We start from the raw sequence: 23,583 nt of genomic DNA, 5'->3' as shown, positions 1-23,583 counted from the left end.
CAGAACAAATGCTCTGTGGAATTGCCTGTGGAATAAATTATGTCTTCTATATGTTCTTTGTAGCTTCTTCTCTTTAGCTGGATGGACCAATCACACAGAGAGGTTTTTCTCTGACATTTCTATAAAAACTCGACAGTGGATTACAGATGACACTGTATGTGCAGATTTAACAACAGTAGCCTCACAGCAGACAGCTGAGCTAATATCAGGGACAAAAGTAGAACATTTCCCAAACACCGAAAACAACATACACACAAAAAAAACGGATCCGACCGAAGCCCGTCCAAACAGCTCCTTATCACTGCTGAAGATGTATTATGCGGCCTTTCTTACACAATGCAATGTGAAATGCTCTTTGCAGTTGTCCCATGAAGCAAATGGGTTTCCTTTGTGCCTACTGTGATACAGTTTTCAGGCTGTGTCATTACATGTCCAACAAAGCCTCACTTACAATGGTTGTCATGGACACAAATGGCAAAAGCTCAACATGTCCAGTTTTTTTGTCGAGACCAACAGCTTGATTGGCATTTTGAGGTGTGTCTGCAATTTTCTGTACAACCCCTCTATCCCAGAATACACGCTGTGTGTACTAAACTGTTGTTTCATTTTTGTACAGCGCGTACCTCCTCTAATCACTCCGCATTATTTTCAAAGATCCCCACCAGTGTACCTGCAGGCATGTGCTGTTGATTAGAGTCTTCTATAATTGATTTAACAGCCAGAAAATTATGCAGAAATAATTCTAATGATAGCAGTAGTTTGGGAATCAAGGATTTAATGCATTGCGGCGTATGAGAGCACCCCACTAAGAAGCCTTACCTTTTCCAAAAAGCACTAGCTCTCTGTAATGGCACATAGGTCACTGTATGTGGGATATTTAAGTGGATTATTCACCCATTTGTGATGCAGAAGGGCGTCTATGGATAAAAATTTATTATTCAAGATTCTGGAAAGCACGTTTTAGAGCCATCCTTAAAATCAGAATGTGTTTTATATGCTTGTGGGGTGGTTGCAGTTTGGGTTTTGGATATTATAATCATTCAAGGAGAGTCAAGGACAGTCAAGAGTTCAAATTCCTTTTCATTAAAGAGCACAAATTCAGTAACACTTAAACAAAAGGAATGCACTCACACAACATAGACAATGGATGCAATCTTTACTACTGGAATTTGCTTTCCTTTTTCATGGCGAAGGTTACCTGTGATCCCATCCATCAATCAAACAAGTGGAGTGGGGATGCAGCGGGGAAGAGTGAGACCTCATGGTTCTCATACTGATGCTGTTCTTTTTTTTCTTTTTTCTTACCCATCCACCTTCTTTCAAGTATCTGTTCTCATCTCACTCCCAACTCAGTTCAACACGAGGGAATGAATTTTCGTATGAGGTCAAATATGAGATATGTGGAAATGAATTATTGATGTATTTCTACCTGGCCTCTAACAGTGGCTTTTCCCAACATATAGGGTTTGTACAAATTTCTGCCTGATGTCCAGTGTCACTAACATGTCATCATCGCAGTTTTGTTTTGCAATGATCAGCTTTGATGCTGTGTTGAGTTATGTTTGAATAATGTTAGGCACCATGAGGGTCAGTCAAATCACAGTTTCATTATAATAAAAGATATATCAGAGTGGGCAACTAAAGGATTCAAAACCTGTGTGCACCTGCACAGAAAGTGTAGCAAATGTAGAGTAGAAACAGCAATCAACCGTATTGTTTGTTGATTCCGGTCCTACATCAATATTAGGCACTGCTTGATTACAGTCCCTGACTAATGTATAGTCTTGCTTGAATGGTAGGTTTTTATCCAGAGCATGAATGAACAGCATGTGATTTCTTGTCAAGGGTTACATGATTGAAGGCTAGAAAATCAATTCAGGTCAAAACTTTTTTTTTTTTTTTTTAACTAACAATAGGCCTGTCAAACCGATTTTCAACAACAGATATGAAAATCTAAGATACGGTTCTCTTTTTGCCCCCATAGAAAGCCTGCAGGGCTGCCAGAGTCATGTTGAGAAAAAAACAGAAAGAAAGAAAAATGTCAATGAATCACGCTGCACTTGAGTGCTTGATATTTGCAGGGGAATTTCTTCAATTTTTTTCCTCAAATGGACCCGAGTCCTTCACAACACCAACATCACAGTAATTGGTCACATGTGGAAAGGAGTGTTTGGCAGAAAGTGAAAAAACATCTATTAATACATTCATTCAATGCAACACACCAATTTGGTTTATTTATAGTCCCAACAGTCTCAATATTTCATGGCTACTTATGTCTTTTACACATATTATGATTAATATGATAATAATGAGATACTAATTATGAGTAGATGTTATTCTGCATTTCACAGTTATCAGAGATTTTCAACATCGGCATAATTCAACAGTGATGAGGCCAATGAAGAAGTACCAAAAACAGTGGCTCCATGAATGACCACCTGAGGCTGGCTCTGGAGGCCAGTCAATTCCCACAGACCTCCATGTTAAAATGCCCAACTTTTCAGCAAAATAAACATTACGGCCTGGTACAAAAAAACAGTTTTGGTGTCTATAGCTAATTTCCCCCCTCATGACAACTGTACAGAAGGTGAAGTTTTACATAACTGAAGGCTTAAAGTTCAGAGTAATTAAGAGCCGCTTGATCCACCCAACACTCCTCCACAGCTCCACCCTCCCCTCCAAATATGGTCACCTCTGAGTCCAAAAATCCAAGATGGTGGTGGCTGAAATGCTGATCTCAAGGTTTTCAAAACAGACAATCCACAAGTAGCTACTTCCATTATTTATACATTCTATGTTAGTACTATCCCAAGGGGTTCTTTCTGTAGTCCCAGTTGCCAGGAGGTATGTACATTACATTATTTATATGCTTCATGATCACTAAACCAGCTGATTTTCATTTTGTTGGTCTGGAATCTGATTTATCAACGTTAATTAAAACCAGCTATGTCATATGATGCATATTTTATTGATAACGCATAGTTTGTAATAATTACAGGGGCTCTATGCAAAATTAAGAAAGGAGGGTGGGCGTTACATTTTTCAATGATGCTCTACCAATATCAGCAGCAACCGCCGTATGTGCAGTGCAAAGTGGTGGCGATGAGCTAGCCACTGAAATACATACATGCACTAGCATGCATATGTGGCGGAACTGGTCTACCCAGCCCCTTGTCTTTCCAAACCCATAAAATAGTGCTGCTTTGTTAAAGCTTTAGACGTAAGAGTGCAACGCCAAAAGGCACCTTTATTTTATGCATGGAACACTGCTGCACAGCTTCAGGTGAGGTTATAATATGTTGGTGATTGGCTGGTTTGTACCTGCTGCATCTGCTTGATATGCGCAAGGGCGGTTTCTCTTTAGAACTCGGCCAGATAGAGCCTGTTGTGTGCACATGAAACATGGCAGGGAGGGCCTCAGGTTAAAACGCTGTTTGTGACAATGTAATGTAAGGAGTACAAACCAAAACAAATGCGGGAGTCAGATTTTCGCTTCCTGTTTGAACGCGATGTTGAAACCTACTTCTTCCACGCCTACACCTAACCAGCTATGCCAGCATGTGCGTTTGTGACATCCTGGCGTTGGTTGGTTGTTGTCTAAAAATAACCAGGTGGGGCGCCATCACCCCAAGTGCATTTGTTGACATCACAGGAGGAGTATTGCAAAATGTAAAGAGCAGATATCTGATCAAATTTTGTATACAGAACCTTTAAAATTTCACATAATTAGCCCATATCATAATAACATGGGACCGTGTGTTATAATGTAACTAACCAGATGAATTTTCTTTGTTTTGGGTGTAGAAATATTGCATTAACACGCATTTTGAACAACCACAATCAGACAACTCGTCCTATGCCATAATTTAAATTACATATGATCCAATCTCATTTGCGCAGCTGTGTAAATAGCGATAGATGTTTGCACGACTGCTGTAGAAGAAAGGCTCATTCATTCATTCATTCATTCATTCATTCATTCATATCCCAGTGTACACAGGGCGGGAGGTGTGGTGGATCCTTGAAAGGTTGACAGACTATTACTAGACAGTAATTTCAACGAAAACAACAGAGGCTGCCTAACCACTAACCATGTCATTAACTTTTTATTTTTGAGGGGGATGGGGTGTAGAAACAAAACAAATCTTAAATAATCTGAGAGATTTTGAGATCAGAACAAATGCCCATACTGTTTGGTCTTTTAACTGTAGATGTAGACAATATTTCGCCGAGAAAACAGTCTAATACTTGATTGTGTTCTACCCTCGCTCACCTCCTCAAGTCACCTGGGCCGCCCTGTCTTCACCCTTCTCCTCTCCTTGAATCATCTAGAGCAAATATGATCTTGTCAGTGACTGTGTGTCTATTGATCGATATAAGGTGGCCAAAAAGAGTAATGATAGACTTGTACTCTGCTGTATTCTATCACAGTTTCCAAAAGTCACACTATTCACACTCACCACCTCTAAGTCACCTGTGCCTGCCCTTTTTCCAGCGTCCTCCACACCTTCTGCCTCCCTCTCTGTCATTTGGTAAACCACTGAATGCTGTTACATGATGGATAGCTGTAACAATAAGTGAATAGAGACTGCTGCCCACTGATACTGTCGATACTTTATGAATATTGGGGTGTGTACTTGTAGCCCCCAAAGAATAATGTAATCACACCCCAGGTCTGGAGCACTTTTATTAGCATTAAAACGGGTTGGGCTGGTGTGAACATTTTCAAACTGGTTTCATATTAAGCCGATCACCGAACCCATTTACCAAATTTTACCAGGTGTTTTTCATAATTCAGCAGTCAATGCTGAGTGGAACATAATGGCTCTGTGTCCCAGCAGAAAGCGAATATCTATCACTTAGCATCATGTAACACCAGAGCACTCTGTCCACACTGAAACCATTTAATATGACCTTCTGTTTCTTCATGTAAACAAACCGCACAGCTATCAGCTGTGCACTTGAGATCAGTCAGGAGAAACAAACACTTAAAAGATGGCCAAGTAGCCTACCTGCTTTCTTCCTATGTTTGTAATGTCCTGGCTCGGCAGTAAATTACATACAACTAAAAGCACTACTTGCTCCATCAGTAAGTATACAAACATATTATATTGATCATGATGTCATATTGCTTATTACTAATGCAATTTGAGTTGGGTTTGGCACTGTGGCTTAGGCTACTTTTAAAATTGCTAGAATGCGACATAATGCCAAATGCCAGTTCAGCCTGTTTGCATAAATCAAACCGCTCTGAGCTCACACATCAGACCAGCAAAACCAGAAATCGACCTTACTCTAGTATTAAATAACATCTAATTTTAAATCAATTCAAATAAACACATTTGGATCATGATTGGTGGTGCTGGTAAATTATGTACTTGAGGTGATCTGACAGGGCTGAGCTGGACATCAGATTTAGGAATGACTGTAATACAATATATGTAAAGTATTGCATATGGAGGTAAAGACTGTAAATAAAGTCGAGGTAAAATCTGAATTTGTCTGTGTGACACTGATGTAACTGATATTCTAGCACCAGGGTGTGTCCTTCATCCCTCTCCGTCACGGTGGCTGCTTCCTTCCCCTCATCCTCTCAGCAGGCGAATGTCACACAGTGAAATGTGAACGGGACTGCAGACCTTGACAGCCCGTCTGATAGCTGCTAAGTATCGAGCCACTGAACACTGAGCAGTTATCCCTCTGCCCACCAACTCTAATGCTGACCACAGCAGCAAATGGGCCATTGACATGCACATAATCCTTACATTAAGAGAGGTTAACAAGAAGTCAACTGCTTTAATCCCAAAATGGAACACTTAGTCATGTACCAATTATACTGCTATTGTTAGGTAGAAAATCATAAAAATGGTAAGAGATTTAACAGCATGTTGATGGATAATATGTATTTTTTTGAGTGTCTAATTCTAATGGGATTTGAAAAGGTTTCATAAGAGCAGGAAGAGAATTGTCTCTTCTGCAGTGCACCATGTAATCCTCAAGGCATTAGCATTAAAATAACAAACAGGAGTTTTGACAGAACAAAAACAACAAAGCCCTTGAATATAAATAGCAAATGTCATAAAGCCTTAACTCTTTAACACCCACTCTACTTGTTGGCAGCTATGTACCTAAATCAGAACAAATGCAGTGACTTTGGACATAAAGTTTTCAAGGATTTAAAACACTGTTGGATTTGACAGACTGCTTTAAAAGGTCAAAGCTAGGTTAAACTATATAACAATTTAAATTACACATTTAACATTGTCACATAATTGGTTTATTTGTAATCACTTCATCCAGGTATTGTCTGTGCTTTTTAATTTCTCTCTCTCTCTCTCTCTCTCTTTGAAATACAAATTTTCAGGTAATGTACTTTTTTACTAATTTCTTGCAAATCATTCATTTTTGTTTTGTTGCTCAATGCCTTCTTCCCATGCTTTTGAAAGAAAACAATACTGTTTTCCCAGGTTTCAAATGGTTAAAGTTTCAGTATAATAATATTTCTTCTCAGTGATCAAATGACTGTTTGTAGTACTATATCTGTTGCTGGTAGCGACAATGCTAACAGGTAAGCAGGTGGACCTAAACTCAAAAGACAGTTGGCAACGGGAACTCAAAAGATCTTTTTTTTTTTTTTTTAATTTAAAGTAAAAAGCAATAGAACATTACACTATCAAATCAACCAGGACTTAAATACAAACCTGACTGATGAGGGGATGAAGTGCAGCTGGAGAAAAAGAAGAACAGGCAGAGAGCTGATTGGCTGAGAGAAACTGAGGCGTAGGGAAGGATTAACGAGGCTTATGCAGGGCAGGTGTGTAACTGGACAAATGAAGGAACACAAGAGGGGAAAACACAGGCTGTGTCCGAAACCACCTACTACACTGGCAGTATGTCCTGATTTGGTCAAAATGCAGTATGCAGTATGTGAACAAAAGCGATAAATGCCATAAATACCCAGATGTCATACCGATTCAGAAAATTCTATTCTAACTAATATCTTGCCGTTTTCATGATATTTCTTTCTAAGTCCCTCAATGCCTTTTATCCCTATGTTTTCAAAAGAAATTAAATCAATTCGCCAATACTGACAGGTGACAGGAGTCTGAACAGAGCACAAGAAAAATGATGTTGATCCAGGTTTCAAAGTGTTAAACAGACACTTAAACCAGTATTCCCAAAAGCCAGAAGGAATCAGGACACAGCAGACTGTGACAGCCTGTAACTTTCCTATTTTAATAAAGTTCTCAGGCTGCGGTCGAATGCCTCTTTTTTTGCTTAGGAAGGTTCCTAACTGAGTGAGATGAACCGGAAGTACCTGAGCGGCTTCCACAATAAGAGCTGTTTGAATTCTCCTAATATTAAGGAAAGATGCGTCAAGGCTTCTTTATAATCTCTTTTAGCATAGGATACACTGGACCATCCTTTACCAAAGGAAAGGAGAGAATCCGCCCCACAGTTCTTTGCGGTGAGAACTTTTAAAGTGACGCGCCGCATCGAATACACCACAGATCCACAGTCTGTATGAGCCGAATAACTTAAAACACGATCACGTCAATATGGAGCTGTTTACCAAGCTGTGTGCTGCTTCTTAAGCTGTACACAAGCTCATAATCACATCTCTGTCGTGAATTTAGGCTAAAGGCCTATGTTTATCAAAAAACATATCTGTTATTATATATTATCTGTTTTATATATATATATATATATATATATATATATATATCTCTTATATTCTCATTTTGTTATTGTATTTTAATTAATTTTATGTGTTTTTAATATTTACTATTGACTGTTCTCTCTAATAAAGCCTCTAGCAAAAATATAGTGCCAATAAACATCTATAGCCTATAAGATTAGATTCAGCACATTAACCAGAACAAGAGGGAATGTTTTAAGACAACTGATGTTTCCAATTTTTCACGTTTGAAATGTAAAAATTATCAGATGTGCAGTCGTGGATCTAACACGTACATATTTTCATATTTATTGGGTTATTTTCATGAAATCATATAAGGATTCATGATGACAATTATGAAGGGAAAAGGAGGGTGAGTGTCAGCAACCAACTCGTGTGACAACGTTACATTTTACTTGTGTGACTGGCAGCCTATATTACTCTTTATTTTTGATTCTCACCTCGGTAATTATGTAATATTTTTCACCAGGTTGTCCTCATTTAGCCTTTATAACATGCATTAAACAACATGGCGAATACGCACAGAGCGAGGTAGGCTGGATTAAGATAATAATGACAACAATGAGAATATTACTAATAATAATTATTATTGTCATGATCATAATGGTAATACTCAGTGTTTATGGCACACATTTTAAGAGCCACATTACGTAACAATTACGTAAAAAAAAACCTTTTTGCTGCACACAAACCAATCCAGTGAGGATGTGCTTTTTGTAGTCCATTATGTGAATATTGTGGTTTCATCACAGCAGACCCACGTCAATAACATCTGCTGTCGCATCATAACAAAGCCAAGGAGAAGTTCAGTCAGATTCTCTAAACACCGCGACTGTCTTTGCCTAAGTCCTTATGAATTCTCCTTCACATCTTTCCTTGACCTCCTGACTTTTTCTCTGAAGTTTAAGGAAAAGTGGTTAGGAAAGGAGATTATTTGACCTTTTCGACCACGACCTTTGTTTCCAGCAGCAGAAGTAAGCTGTTTTTACCCCAAAAGCTCTAAAAACTAGCTGCACAAAATCTTCCCAGAACCACACACACAAGACAGAGAATTTAGCAGCTACCTGATGTGGGTGGAGACCAAAACAAAGTTAAAAGGAGATGAGTGGATTTTATATAGTAAGTTGTCGAGAAAAATGACTCCAAATGAATTCTAAAATTGGTCTATTTCTGTTAAAACATTCACCTTATCAACTTTATAAAGTGATGCAGCCCAAATGGCAGAAGAAAATGTTGTGTGGTGTATTATGCTCCGTTTCTTAAGGTTCTTATTTCGGTTAGGCAAGGAGGCCTCAAGGTCAAAGGTCTAGGGATGGTTAGGCCTGGGAGCCAAGTGTTCAGAATACTGGCACCAGGCTAAAAGTAACATGGAATGAGGCTCCTTTCATAAAAGGACATATTTGTGGGGTCTTTACTGGCTTTACTGGCTTTACTGACAAATGTATTGATGCCTGTACCTATATAAGAGACTTGCATGAGCTGTAAGATAGAGAGATTCGCATTGGTCCTGAATCCTCTCCCAGGCAGACCATGGTGCCTGGTGGATGCTGAACTTTGTTGTAATAAATTGATTATTATGCAACCAAGTCAGTGTCCGCGGAGGTTTCTTCATCTTCCACACATCATTGCTACTTAAGAAACAACTACAGATGCCTTTCTGTTTTTACAAACCCCTGAACATTACATTTGTACATTTGACATGTATCATATCTGCATTTTTGAGACCAACAGACAACACAGCTGGTTGGCTTTAGTGACAAGTTGCTGTTTGTTGTTATATAATGCTACAAAACATTTCCAAGTGTGCTACACTGTAATGAGAAAGTGAAACAAGAGCTGTAGAGAAAGTGCTCTGTCCCAGAAAGCATTAGGCCCCTGCTGAGGGGGAGCTGCACTTACGATAAAATTACTCTGTTTTTTTCTTGATTGTAACATAAAACTCATGGCCATCATCAGCCTCTAAATGACCAAAGTCACTTTAATGTCAACTCATACACACAGAGCAGGTCAAAAATGAGGTGTTGTACTGTACAGCGCCAATGATTCTATAGAAGCATGAAATAGATATTGATCCCATTGTGTGCTTCTGTTTTCTTCAGCATCTTCTTTCAAGCAGGGGTTGTAAATTGTTAGACATATAGTATAGCCAAGGGTAATTACCCGTAAAGGACTCCACTTATATTTTCTTTGATTTTGTGACAACTACAGTTCATGGTAAAAGTACAAGTTAACTTTCCCATATTCAGCGATGAATGACATATTTTTAAAATTAACTTTTGACGACTTTTAAGGTTAGTTTGCAAAATAGAAAAAAAAATGGTTTTTTTTGTGAATAATGAACTGTTTTCATTATAATCTAATATTTATACCACAATGCAGAATAGTTTGACAGCACTTTGTAGATGCAGCATCCATCAGCAGTGCACAGTCCTCAGCAAGTGCATCTTGTCTCTGGAGCAGAAAGGTTTTTATATGCAAATAACCAATATCAGGGATTCATATAAATTTGATAGGATTATGAAATCCAACATTATCAGTCAGCGCGCTGTTAGGACTCACATCAAACTTGTCAAAGTCAAAGGTCGAGAGAAATAACAGCAATCTGGCAATATTTTTAAAGTTCTGTTTATGTTCCACACATAATTGATTTATGTTATTCAAGGGCACTGCTCAGTCAAGCAAATAGATATAACCTGAATAGATCTGGCATTTTTCTGCGTGTTAAAATGGAACACAGATGTGTTCCAGTGTTTAATTTTTCACCTATAAAATTAGTTCACCATTGCAAAAGGCAGCAGCTCAGCTGAAAAGTTAGAGTTCCATTTTGTGTACTGTATGTCTGCTAAAATGAGGACCAGGGCCAAACATTTCAGAAACTATTCACTGCTGTTCAGATTTACTGATGTGAAAGGAAATAAGTGCCAAATTATGTAATACAGTTGTTGAATATGTCAGTCTGTTTCTTCTTTTTGGGAAAAGAGAGATAGTTAGTGTCATATGCACAATGGGGCTTCAGCCTACGCACAGTGCCCTTTGTTATCACTGTGCATTTTCTGCAGATGATGAGAACACAATGCTTCTTGACCCACTTGGACCACTTTGCAGGAATGCTGCTTCATGCTGGCAATGACATTTAAAATCACAATCCTCATTGTTGAAGGAGCTGAGCCCTGATGCAGCCCCTTCAGTAAATGGTCAAAACAGTCTCGTTTCCTCTGGCTTTTTCCAAGACAGTTTGCTGCTATTCTGCAACTATTAAAGGAATCCCAGCTCAATTAAATTTAAGAAAAATATACAATGAATGTCTATAGTATATCATAATGATTGCATTTATTACACATTGTAATGCAATCAGACAGTTCATGAGGGAATGTGCTACTATGTTACTCTTTGTTTGTAATCAGATGTCAGTGACACTTATAAATGTTTATGTAATGAGGAAGACTGAACAGGTATAAAATCCTTAATGCTGTGATTCTCACTCGTCACTTCAAATGTTTCTTTCAATACCCGAGTGGTTATATTACCTCAGTGACGCCAAAGATCACTCTTAAAGGTTTGCAGTGTGGGTGTGGATGTGGGCACTGGGCTATGAATCAACAAAGATGTTATGTAATTTCTGTTATTGTACCTTTTATTTTGCATTACTGTAAGGAAAATACTGTAGCCTTGGTTATAATATATATATATTTTTTGGTTAAAGAAAGTTAATAATAGATATTATATATAGATATTATTATTAATAGATATTAATAGATATAAACAAAGCGCCTCAAAAGCTGCTGTGGCTCAAAAGTTTGGAATATACATTTTTCTATTATACATTATTTTTCCTTAAACTGTATATATATATATATATATATGTGTGTGTGTGTGTGTGTGTGTGTATATGTATATATGTATATATGTATGTATGTATGTATATGTATGTGTGTGTGTGTGTGTGTGTGTGTATACGTATATATATATATATATATAAGAGAGAGAGAGAGAGAGAGAGAGAGAGAGAGAGAGAGAGAGGTAGAGAAAGAGAGAGATAGACTATAATATAATTAATTGTAATAGTGATGTTATATGGATCAATAATGTAAGAACTACTCTTTAATCGACAATATAATGATGTTTTTCTGTCTGACCTCAGTCTGCATTACAACCTAAGCAATAGTTATAATATACAGTGAGTTCCAGTATTATGGTGTATTGTAGTTCTACATGTGGTTTGTCCAAGTGATGTTGCCATACTACTGTGGGTAAGTGCAATAGGTAATCAGTGTCAGTGTGCTGTCCCTCTATTTTTATCACTTTCAAATGTGTTAAAAACTGGAAAACTGAAATATAATTATATTACTGCAATTGGTATATGTCTTATAAAGTGTTAGTATGATATAAAAATGTCAAAAAAGTGCCATTATAACTCATTCTATGGCGTGTCATCATGTTGTTAGAAAGAAGTTCATCATATAATGTTATAAAATAAAAAAGTGTGTTTCTCATGCAATGCTCAATCATGTGCTGGCTAACCCTAACCCTAACCCAGGAATCAGCATTTGAAATTATATAGCATTCTAATTGTAATGCATCCTCTGAGCTGTGAAGAAAATCTAATTAGTATTTTAATAGAAGATCGTATATTATCTCTTATTCATTACCTCTCTAATAGTTTATATTATGTTCTGATAACGTATAAGAAGTTGCAAGGCGCGTTATGATGATCCTCAGGGATCAGTCCTAGGTCCTCTTTGACTGCTAATCTCTCTCTGTTTGCTCGGCAAAACAACCATACTGTCTCACCAATGTCTGCTAAGAAAAAGGAAAATCTCTCATGTGTGTTTGTTTATTAACTTTTAATTCAAAGCATCAATTAAACTATTTACAGTCCCCCTAGAATCCAAAGCTTCCCCCCTTAACATAGGAACAGAGCCAGAAGGTACAAAGCAGGAGAAAACACTTTAGAAAATTAATCCCTCTAAGTGATCATGAAGGAATAAAAGTAGACATTATCTAATAAGACAGGCAAGAGCTTTCATGAGGTTGCACTTCACCTTTGGTTTTATTCTATCATTGTTCTCTGGCTATTGAAAATGAACATATTTTTTCAGAGCTTATCACTGTCTCAAGGGTCTGTCTGAGCTGAAATAAAAGAGTATTTCATATAAATATTTTCTTTACAGAATGAAAGGCTTTACATTTGATCCTGTTGAAACTGGATAAAATCAAGTAAACAAAACATGTTGGCCTCACGCTGAGCATCCACATAAAAACCTGGCTGAAATAAAAATGTTTTGAAATTAACTCATTTATTGCTGTTGTTCAAGTCCGACTGTGATAACCGCTCTCATGTTTAAAGTGAAAATGAAATGATAACTGTTGGGAGTACAGGAGGTATTTCTGCAGTAGGTGTGAAGTGAGCTCTGGTTTGGACATGTACCTTTAACAGTAATGTACACAGAGGAGCACACAGGGGACCAGCCTGTGCCCTTCATTTTCAGCCTCGTCATGCTCTCTCAGCCGCTGAGAGGCACTCTGGTAAGTCACGGTGGATCTGAACAGGATCTGGCAACTAGATAACATTTCATTTTGTTTTTGTTTCTAATCTTCTGTTACTATAGAAACACGGGGGAAATTATTCCTCTTTCTCCATGTACACTATGATGGACCTGTGAGTATTGAAGGCAGAGTACAAAATAATGAAAGCATGTTTAACAACATTCGAAAAGAAATTAATATTTTTGCTGAAAAAAACAGCCCGTGAACAATATTATTTCTGATGTTTTACACTGGTTTATGGACAGCAACCATCATCCCCTGAACAGCAGTATACGCTCAGTATCTCAAGCTTTCAGGTAACTCATGAATATTAAGATATTTTTATCCTAGTAAATCCCTCTGTCCACTTGGGTCTGGGTGAACAGTGCAATATTTAATGAGGACAATGCATGCCTGTGCAACGCCTGGCCTTTATACAGATTTTACAGAACATACAAAAGTCCATTATCCTTTGTGCTGGCCCTCCATGTTTCGCAGTAATGCCTTATTATCTGCAGCAGCTGAGCACAAGGGGAGTACAATTGTATTGATTGTTGACGCCCTCAAATGGCAAGACTCAAGGGAGCTGTAACAGAAATGTAATTTCTAATGCATGTGCAAGAACTGAAATGTTTTTCATATTGAATGGAAAATGCATGAATGTTAAGAGGTTTAAATCCTGTTTTTTTTCTGTGTTGAGCTCCGCTGCGACAAGCAACAGCCTCCAGCTTTTCTTCACTTTTTTTTTTTATAAGGAAAAAGGGAACATTTTTTGTGCATTAATACACACACACACACACACACACACACACACACACAGTCTTCAGCTATATATATAACAGAAAGAACATATTTCACACAAGGCTGACCTCCATCTAGTGGCAGAACTGATTCCACTTTAAACGCATTTAGATTAATGACTTAGTCCCTGTGACATGGACACAGTGGTGAAACTCAACTAGACTAGAGTGGACAACAGAGAGTAGATAGAATAGAACACTAGATAGAAACAGAAAAGGAGTAGACAAGAACATTATAGAATAGAGCAAAATAGACTAAAATTGTACAGAATAAAACATCATGTAAGAGAATAAAAGATAGAGAATAAAAACATAGTAGAAAGGAGCAGCACTGTATTATGCAGCATTCCACACGATAAAATGAAAAAATGAAAAAAGATTTAAGAAAAACTTGACCACACAGGCCTATGTGTAATTTCATTAAAAAAAGCAAATCCCGCTGTACATGACCAAGTGTTTAATTAGAATGGAAGAGCAAAAAATTGCACAACTGCTGTGATATTTTAAATGTAATCATTTCTGAGTGGACAATGGATGGACAAGCCAGTGACATAATGCCATAAAAATGTAAAGATATTAAAATAAGGCAAAATAAAGCTATGAGCAGAGGCGATAACAAAGCAGTGTTATAGCATGGCATCTGAAATAGCCTTGAGTTCTGTCAGATAACACGAAGCATTTCTCTTTAATTTCTGTCCAGACATTAAGAACAGACAGCAGATGTCTTGTGATCCAAATAATGTTTGCAACATAAGCTCTGTGAAATAGGTAGAGAGATTATAGAGGTTTGCCCAGTATGGTGATATAAATAAATGTATACAGATGACTCAGTTGAATTAATCAACATGAGGTAACTGGATGCCAAATGGCTATTTACAGTGCTCGAAACAGTGGATTAAAATAATTCAGTTTCTTGTGACTCAACATCAAAAAGCTGCACTCCACATTTCCTGCAGCAGCACTGACCCTATGTGATGACAACGAGAAATTAGTCCAGAGAGTTGGATAGAGGTGCAAGCATTTGAAGCCTATATGACGCACAAAGGAGCACTGAATGTCATTTTACTTTTCCATTTTTCTGTATCACAAACAGCAAAATGACCTTTCCTCATGTGGTGGGAAGACAACGTTATTACTAAGAGCTGGGAGCTGGTTCCACAGCACTTTTGGCCGTCTCATTAGCTCGTTCAATTTACAATTCCAACACGTCGTTTGAGGTTCAGTATGAGAACAGACAGTTCAAGCATGAAATGTAGAGCTGTTCTCCTTCAGAGTTAATTTGTGAACTCCTTCTAATGGTTTCTGTCTTCATTTGCTCGCTTCTTTCTTAAAATAAGTAAGTTTCATAACAACGTTCACGATGCCTGAATTTGCTCCCGCAAGTTTTCTGTCGAACACACCATGTATCCATGTGTTAATTGGCCATTTCATTATCTCATTATGAAATAAACACTGCAGTCTGCTAAAATAGCAAGCCAAACTGAAAATGAAATGTCAGTCCCATGGGGTTTTTGCGCAGATGAGATATACCACCTAAGCACTTATTAGTCATTCATATTGTACTTTTTCCTGTGCAATAGTTAGAAGCAACAAAAAGCAATTTGGAGCTGACAACAATCCCGTAATGGGGGGTTGTCAGTGTGCATGACCAGTGGAATTATTAGACTTGAAGGATACATTGTTTCTTGAGCAGCATGATAGTGTTTAACAGTCCACATCATTAAAATAATCTCCACTTCAGTGAGTGAGAGAACAAACTTGATGAGCCTCAGTTACTTGAATATAAGTTTATTAAAATACAAATCTGGAATCAACGAAGAGATGCATTGACACAGGTGAACCAAAAACTTAAAGTTACATTACATTCGCTAATCTTTATACAGTATGTCCCACACCAGGCTATACAGGAACACATATAATCATGCCACCAGGGAGAAGGCAAAGCAATATCCTGTTTATCATGGGAGTCAGGAAAATCTACAAGGTCCTCACCTTATCTCTACCTCCGGACATCCAGAGCCTCCTCGTGTGCCAAGTGTGAAGGACTCTGAGACATCTCTCAAAATACCAAACCATGGCAAAAAAAAACAAACCATACATACCTTCATGTCTAATACATTTCTACCACAAAACTATATATATACTGTGTTATACGGTATGCGGACTTCTAAAAAGGGCCACAGCCAGAATTTTCAATATACCAGGTTCATGAATCCAAAGAGACCAAAAATAAATGTTTTAATACTTTGCACTATGTTTGTCTTATTTTGTCTTATGTTTTATCTGTTTTACAGTCAACAACTTACTCTCTGCTCTCATAATGTTCAGCAGGCAGGTGTTAACAGTTAAAAAAAATGAAATAAAAATAAATAAAAAACAATTCCATGTTTCTTAACCTGCTCCAACTGACAGACAATTAGCAACAATTAGCAATTAGCAACTTGGTAGTAAACATGGTGGACCATTTAGAAGCAAAAGTGCCAGATAGTTCCCTTGTTAACTGGTGAGGACCAAACATGGAGCTAAAAGGAGAGTTTACAACATTGGACCTCCATCCAATAGAGACATAAAAAGGTTACAAAGGAATGCTAATGTCGCTCCTAGACTCTAGGGGAACCAGGAAAAAGAGGCTCATTGGCTCTGTCTGTTACGCTGACGGTTACACCTAACATTGTATGCTGACAGTTACAGGTAGCCAGCTAAGTGTCTTAACGGTTTATAGTTGTTATGTTTGTTGGACAGGGTCCCACTTAGGAGATGTTTTGGTACAGTGCCTTTATGGGAGGTTTATTGTAGTTGCAAAATATATATAGCCAATATTAGGACTGTTTGCCTGCACTGTTTGTATGTTTTCCTATGAAAATTAATGCACCAAAATTCATAAATGTCCCACTTAATGTTGTGCAAGTAATTTATGTATAGCCAACATATTTCGGAAGGCTGTGATCATATGAACAATACACTGTGGGATGCAGATTTGTAGGATACCATACAAACCATTGTATAAATTGCAATGTGTGTGGTCATCTGGGACTGCAAACCTAATGGTGTGCCGCTGCACATCACATTAAGTTTGTCATATCAAAGGTGAGAGGTCACTTGTGTTCATGCTTCTGCTGCCCTCATGTGACCAAAAATCTGTTATAAGGGTTTGTCTTAATAACAAACATTTCAACTTTGCCTAATTTTCTTACCAAATTACAAGTTCTTTCCACGGAACTTCATAGAAAATGTTAATAATGGACCTGTAAAATTAGGCATATTTTTCTACGCATAAAAATCTAGTGTCAAAATTATTCATCAGATAATTATTTGTTGATTTACTGGATTTATGAGAATAAAAGAAAGCAAATATGATTATACTGAAAACCCAATTTGTTGAAATCTCCAATTAAAAAAAAAATATGATAATACATAATAATAGACCTTGGTGTTGTTAGTGGTAGTAACAGACAAAAAATTAAGTAGAGGACAACGTGATTATATATTTGATAAATCTGGCTTATAGGAAAAGTATAGTCTTGTAAACTCTCCAGAATATACCAGTTGCATACCAAAAACAGCAAGTAGAAAACATCAAAATGTCTTTAAACATGCTGATGTTTAAATTACAAAAAACACTGGAAATAAAGCATGTGTTGTGTGCAATGAACCAACTCAAAAATTACATTCAGTTACAAAGAGTAACAATAAACGCTGCGCTGACAAAGCTCAGTACATATGTACTTCCTCAGAATCCCTATTAAGGAAAACGACGGCAGCGTTTTGCAGGTCACCTACATCCCCTGAGTACTCCTGTGGGAGACAGAAAGAAAAATGAGTACAATAATCGCCAAAGCATATCCTTGATATTGCCGTTTATCTTCAAACAGTGTGTAATAGAATAGTGACAGATATTTTAATGGCCACTTACATTGTGCCTTGCTTTTATCATCTTAACTTGTCTCAGCAAAGGATCCTGCTCTAGAAACAGATATTGAGGATCTTTAAGCCACAAATGATAATGCAAATTTTGATATGTAATACTTGTGTAACATTTTATAGACCTATAAGGAGGTCAGCTGTATGAATTTGCTCAGATTTAATATTCAAAGAAATGAGAAGTTGCCTTACTGTGCTGTTTCCACAATTTTCTCACCAATATGGCCAAGCCCACAAGCAGCATTATAGAAGCACACACCAGCAGAGACTCCAAGATGTGACTAAAACGGACACAAGCACACACTGGTCTGAACAGATAGTCCAGCTTCAAGAGCAGCTCCAGCCTGTGCTGCATCTGTTCTCGTATGACGGCCAAGATGATGACAAATTTCTATTTAACAGCACTTAAAGGCACAATCATAAAGAAGTGCTTCACTCTTACCTGTGACTGTTCCAGGACTTAGTGATGGGTTTGGGTGGAGGCAGGTATGCAACAGACTGTAGGCGTGTAGGTGGGGATGTCACAGACACTGGGGCTGGAGATAAAGATATTATAGCTGAAAAATGATATACAATTATAAGCAAAAGAAAAGAGTTTGTAGCAGCACCCACAGAGATCATAACATCAATATTCTTGATAAGTGACTCGTGATAATCAATACCTTGTACAGCTGGAGACCCAGGAGCCCCCCGCCATCTGTCACAAACACATATTGATTCCTAAAGCTACACTTGGCTGCTTTTCATTTCAGCAGCTGCAGAGTGACGTGAGGAAAAGGCCACATTTTTGCAGATTTGTGCCTCTTTTCATACCTACAAAGCCTGGTTTAAATAGTTTTCAATAACATTCAGGATTTTCAATCAGCAAGTCAGATCACTATCTGAACAACTCCCCATTGTAGACTGATTTGTCTGGTTTCCACTCGCTAGGCTCCACAGATGTTAACAGATCCTTCCAAAACTGGAATCTCATAGTGAGGACTGAGCTTGTGAGATTTAGGGCTGGCTTCGCAAAACAATTGGCGTAGGCAGAGAAAAAAGTATTTTTTCAAAGCTGCATTAATTTTTTTACCGAAAGTTCTGTATGCAACATTCAGAGCATTAAAATAGCAAATATATATTATTATTATTATTATTATTATTATTATGGGCAGAGAATAAAGTAATCCTACCTGTGTGTTGCAATCTGAGCTTCTTTGTTTGTTGTTGTGGCAGATGGTCCAGTCAGACATGCATGTGAGTACCTGTTACAGTGTATCCTACTAGGTGGTCAGTTGCTGTCTCTCTGTACTTTGCTCATGCGGCCATTACTACTGATATCAGGAAAGGATCAATGCACCTACCCTCAGGTTCCCCCTTTAGCTCTGTCTTTAGCTCTGTCAGCGCTGTTACTGTTTGGAGCACTGTTTAAAGAACCAGCACTGTTGCCCCAGACTGTAAATCATATAATCCCTTTCCACCAAAATTAGACAGTGCATTTAGGTTTTAGAAACATGGGTTTATCCGCTCGAAATTGGCTATGGACTACTTTCCCATTGCGAGTAGAGCAGAGCTATGTACACGGCTAAGCAGCAGACAAGTGTGTGTGTGTGTGTGCGCGTGTGTGTGTGCAAGGGTTGTTCTGCGTCAGCTTGATGGCACAGACAGGTCGCACATCAAGTAAACAGTAGAAAGCAGCATGGATAGAGGTCTGGGAAAACTATATGCCAGTTACATTATATACTGTATCTCAGTTATTCAGTCTATTTTTCAAACTCGGTGCAGACTAATTACGATAAATGTTTGAGCGCTGCTTGGCAGAGAAAGATAGTAATTAGTGGCAGCATGTCATTGCATCTCACTGGTTAAGGGGCTAAAATTAGTATGTTCATCCAGATGTTGTGTTTCCGTCAATTCTGACTGGACCATACTGCAGTCATTTGACCCGGGTGTGAATGCTGATTGTACACCTTCCTATTGCATGAAAAAGCCATATGTTCGCAGTGGTTAATTTTTTTTGTGCAGTCAGAATAATCTTTAGATGCACTCTGAATGTCACATACAGCTCCTTTGATCCAAATGAGTATGCATAATGTGAAAGTTGTCACTTAGTGATAAAGAATTATCACCCAGCTTTGCAGCTCCCCTGAAATGAACTGAATATTTTAACATAAAATTTTTGCATTAAATTTCAGCAAATGTTGAGTCATGAGGTTAGTCCTCAATGCATTTGTTTTCCCATTAGAATCACAATAACTTACCTCCTTAACTTTATGCTAATAATGTAATGTCATTCGTCGGGTGCTAATTCGTAGGATATTATACAAATCTTTTATGTTGTAACTATTACTATAAAATGAAAGGATATGTTGATGTTTTTTCATCTTTATTAATAGTTAGCTAGATTATTATAGGCGGATTAATTGTTGGGGTTTTTTTTTGGTCTTCAGGAGTTGATGGCAACAAAAACAGGGGAAGGAAAGTGAATACTGGACTTGTATTTACCAAGAGGCCAGAAACACAGTTTGCTTAATGTTCTGCTGGCCCCAAATGCCAAAAAGATCAATTATTACTGATTTAAATAAAGATTTTGCCTAGACAGCTTCAGCTATAAATCAAACAAAAAGAAACTGACAAGAAAGGATCATTTGTTATGTTCATTTTTAATTTTAGGGTTACACTGTAAACTTACTGGTTGCTGGTCGGGGTGTGACCAGCACGTGCACGGCCATCTGCTGCTGTCCTGCAGAGCACCAGTACCAGCCCGTATCTCGCATCTGCAGCTTCTTTAAGGTTACAGTGAAAGTCCTAGTTCTGTCATCACTGATGGCCACTGAAGTGTCTTCGTAGCTCCCCTCTGAATCTATCAGCAGACAGGAGCTCCAGTCTCCACTCCGACACCACTTCTTCTCACTCTCTCTGTGGGGAAGCAGTCAGAGGGGACTCAGTGACGGCTAACTGTCCATCAGACTCTGGCTTGAATCAAAGATTTGGAACAAGCTGATGCTTTAGAAATGTTGATTTAAAAGTGGGGATTCTATGCAGTCTGATGGTAAATACAAGTGACACAACTGTACTATGACAAATGGGGCGATAAAATACCTGTATCTCTCACTGTAGTGGCATTCAACTGTGAGACTACTTCCTTCTTCACCAGTAAGTCGGCTTTTCGACACTGACATACCTACAGGAAAAGAAAAGAACCTTAAAGAAGTAATTCAGCAACATAAAAAGGCTCCTTACATAAAACTAGGATGTCTATAAATTAGAAAGAGGCAAATACTTTTAAATTGTTGCTACATGACCAGAGAATTAAGAAAAAAAGGACAGTGGCATTCGCTTTTGCTAAAGAGGTAGAAACCCTACAACTACCTGAATGCACTGCGCCGCAATGTGAACTCGTCCATTTGACAAGTCAGCTGGCTGGAAACAATCACACTTTTATTAGAGCTAAACAGTATGATGAAATGTGTTTCTGAAAAACGTTTGGGAGAGAAATGTGCAACTTAGTAACAGAATCTTGGTTTAATTTGATCAGCGCTGCTTAGTTTACCATTTTCATCTCAGTTTTTTCGGCCTACATGTTACTTCCTGTTCACAAACTCTTGCTATTACAGCTAAATAGTGCATTAAAACATGTTTTAAATGACATTTTAGGCACTGGTTAGTTTTACCATTTGATCTCAGTTTTTGTAGTCTTTTTTTTTTTCGCAATACAGCAAACAGTAAGGCGTCCACTTCTTGTTCACAATTTCTCATATTACAGACAGTTCACTAAAGTATGTTTCAGAGGAAATTTTGGCTGAGAAATTGGCAATACAAAGGTTGGTTTGTATCTTGAATCTGAATCTTGGTTTGTATTTGATCAGCACTGCTTAGTTTTACTGTGTGATATCACTTGTTGTAGTTTTTTCACAATACAGGAAACGGTAAAGCACCCACTTCTTGTTCACAAACTCTCATATTACAGCCAAACAGGGCACTAAAATATGTTTCTGACAACATTAGAGGCAGGAAATGTGCAGTCTAGTAACAGAATCTTGGCTGATATATATTTGGGTAGCGCTGCTTAGTTCTACTGTTTGATCTCAGATTTTTTGCCCCCCCTTTTTTTTATTGTGCAGGAAGCAGTATGCCGCCCACTTCCTGTTCACAAATTCTCATATTACAGCCAAGCAAGGCACCAAAATATGTTTCTGAGGACATTTTTGAGAAATTGGCATTACAGTAACAGAATCTTGGTTAATACTGGAACAGCACTGTCAAGTTTTACTGTTTCAGTCCAAGTTTGAGTGTGTGTATGTGTATGTGTATGTGTATGCGTATGCGTATGAGAGAGAGAGAGAGAGAGAGAGAGCGGTGTTTCTGCCTCTTGATCTGCATCTGTACACTTTGTGTCCGTGGTGGTGGCATGGGTGGTAAGCAATATTTATTTTTTCAATGGGGATCAATAACCAGTCATCAGTTCATAAATTACTCATAACTCACCATGAATAACCTTGATATTGGTGAAAGCAACATCATCAGAGTGCCACACACCACCTATCTCCACGCCACACATGTACCACCCAGAGTCCCCCTCCTTCAGGTCGTTCATGGTCACGGTGAACACCAGCTGGACCTGGTCATCAAAAATGCTCACTTTCTTCTTAGCTGAATCGGCTGAAGGGGGCTCATCCGTCCGAGCTAAACTGGTGCAGAATTCCTTCATCTTCCCCCGACACCAATATTTTACATAGCTGGCATACTGAGGCTCGTAATGACATGGGACTGTGAGGGGCTGACCCTCCATGACTGATAGCTCTCCCTCGGTGGTTATCCTGCAGAGGAAGGCTGATGGAAAGTGGAGATGATTGAATGTTTAGTTTTAAACTTTCAGTCAGCAGACATTTCTAATCTATGATCGAGGAAACAGGGAAAGTAGCTTTTGGTTTCAATTGTAACAAAAGACCACTTTAAAACTTCTCTCTCCATACTTTCAAAATTGGATTATCCCTCTATAATAGAGATTTTGGGGGACAAATATAACAGGCCTTTGGAGACTTAAATAAACATAAAACATACACTCATGCCAAGGGACAAACTGTACTTGGAAGATTTAAAAAAAAAAAAAAAAAACCTTTCTGGCTCTGGCAGAAAATCACTTTAACAACCTTTCTTTGCCTTGCTTTCAACAAATGATTAATACAGAAGAGCAATAAAAGGGTAAAGAGAAGTGAAGCATAAGCAACACCGTATAGTGTAGCAGTTTTTGCCAAGAGTACAGTCATAGTGAAGGGGTGGAATCATAGGCATTAATCATTCATTTTTCCATCAATTATCTGCAGAAAAAAAGTCATACTGGACAATTTTTAGAAGTATATGATCTTAGTTGTTACCTGGGATCCATGTTAATAGGCTGAGGGCAAATATAAAGAGCTGCTGCATGTTTCACCGTCAGTTTTACCAAGTGAACTCCCTCCCCTGTGTTAACGCAGACTCAAAGTTCCGGAAAGCCCATTTCCCCCTCGGTCATGTGACCATAAGTGGGATCCAGATGTTCCAGATGTTAACCATGTAGTTGCCAGTTGGGAAAGATTTAACAAATGCCTATGGAGCTGTGCTCACTGATGTATAATGCCATGATTTTTCTATGCAGTTCTGTAAATGAGTTGCTTG

The 23,583-nt window shown here is 38.1% G+C and overlaps 1 protein-coding gene across 2 annotated transcripts; it reads right to left on the bottom strand.

Annotated features, from left to right (window-relative positions):
• Positions 1-16,306: 16,306 nt before the first annotated feature.
• Positions 16,307-23,396, bottom strand: pigr (polymeric immunoglobulin receptor). 2 transcript variants are annotated; one of them, XM_042497660.1, is made up of 8 exons: positions 23,304-23,396; positions 22,414-22,758; positions 21,028-21,109; positions 20,618-20,844; positions 18,389-18,503; positions 18,139-18,227; positions 17,939-17,988; positions 16,307-17,820 (listed from the first exon to the last, which is right to left on the bottom strand). In XM_042497660.1, the coding sequence occupies exons 1-8, from the start codon at positions 23,350-23,352 to the stop codon at positions 17,737-17,739; spliced, it is 1,041 nt and encodes a 346-aa protein (XP_042353594.1). In that variant the 5' UTR covers positions 23,353-23,396; the 3' UTR covers positions 16,307-17,736. The 2 variants fall into 2 exon arrangements, with proteins under 2 accessions (XP_042353594.1, XP_042353595.1); XM_042497661.1 differs by having other exon boundaries at positions 18,389-18,482.
• Positions 23,397-23,583: the final 187 nt, after the last annotated feature.

This window comes from Plectropomus leopardus, chromosome 12 (assembly GCF_008729295.1).
Source record: "Plectropomus leopardus isolate mb chromosome 12, YSFRI_Pleo_2.0, whole genome shotgun sequence".
Taxonomy (NCBI): Eukaryota; Metazoa; Chordata; class Actinopteri; order Perciformes; family Serranidae; genus Plectropomus; species Plectropomus leopardus.
This window is presented reverse-complemented; position numbering and strand designations above follow the sequence as displayed.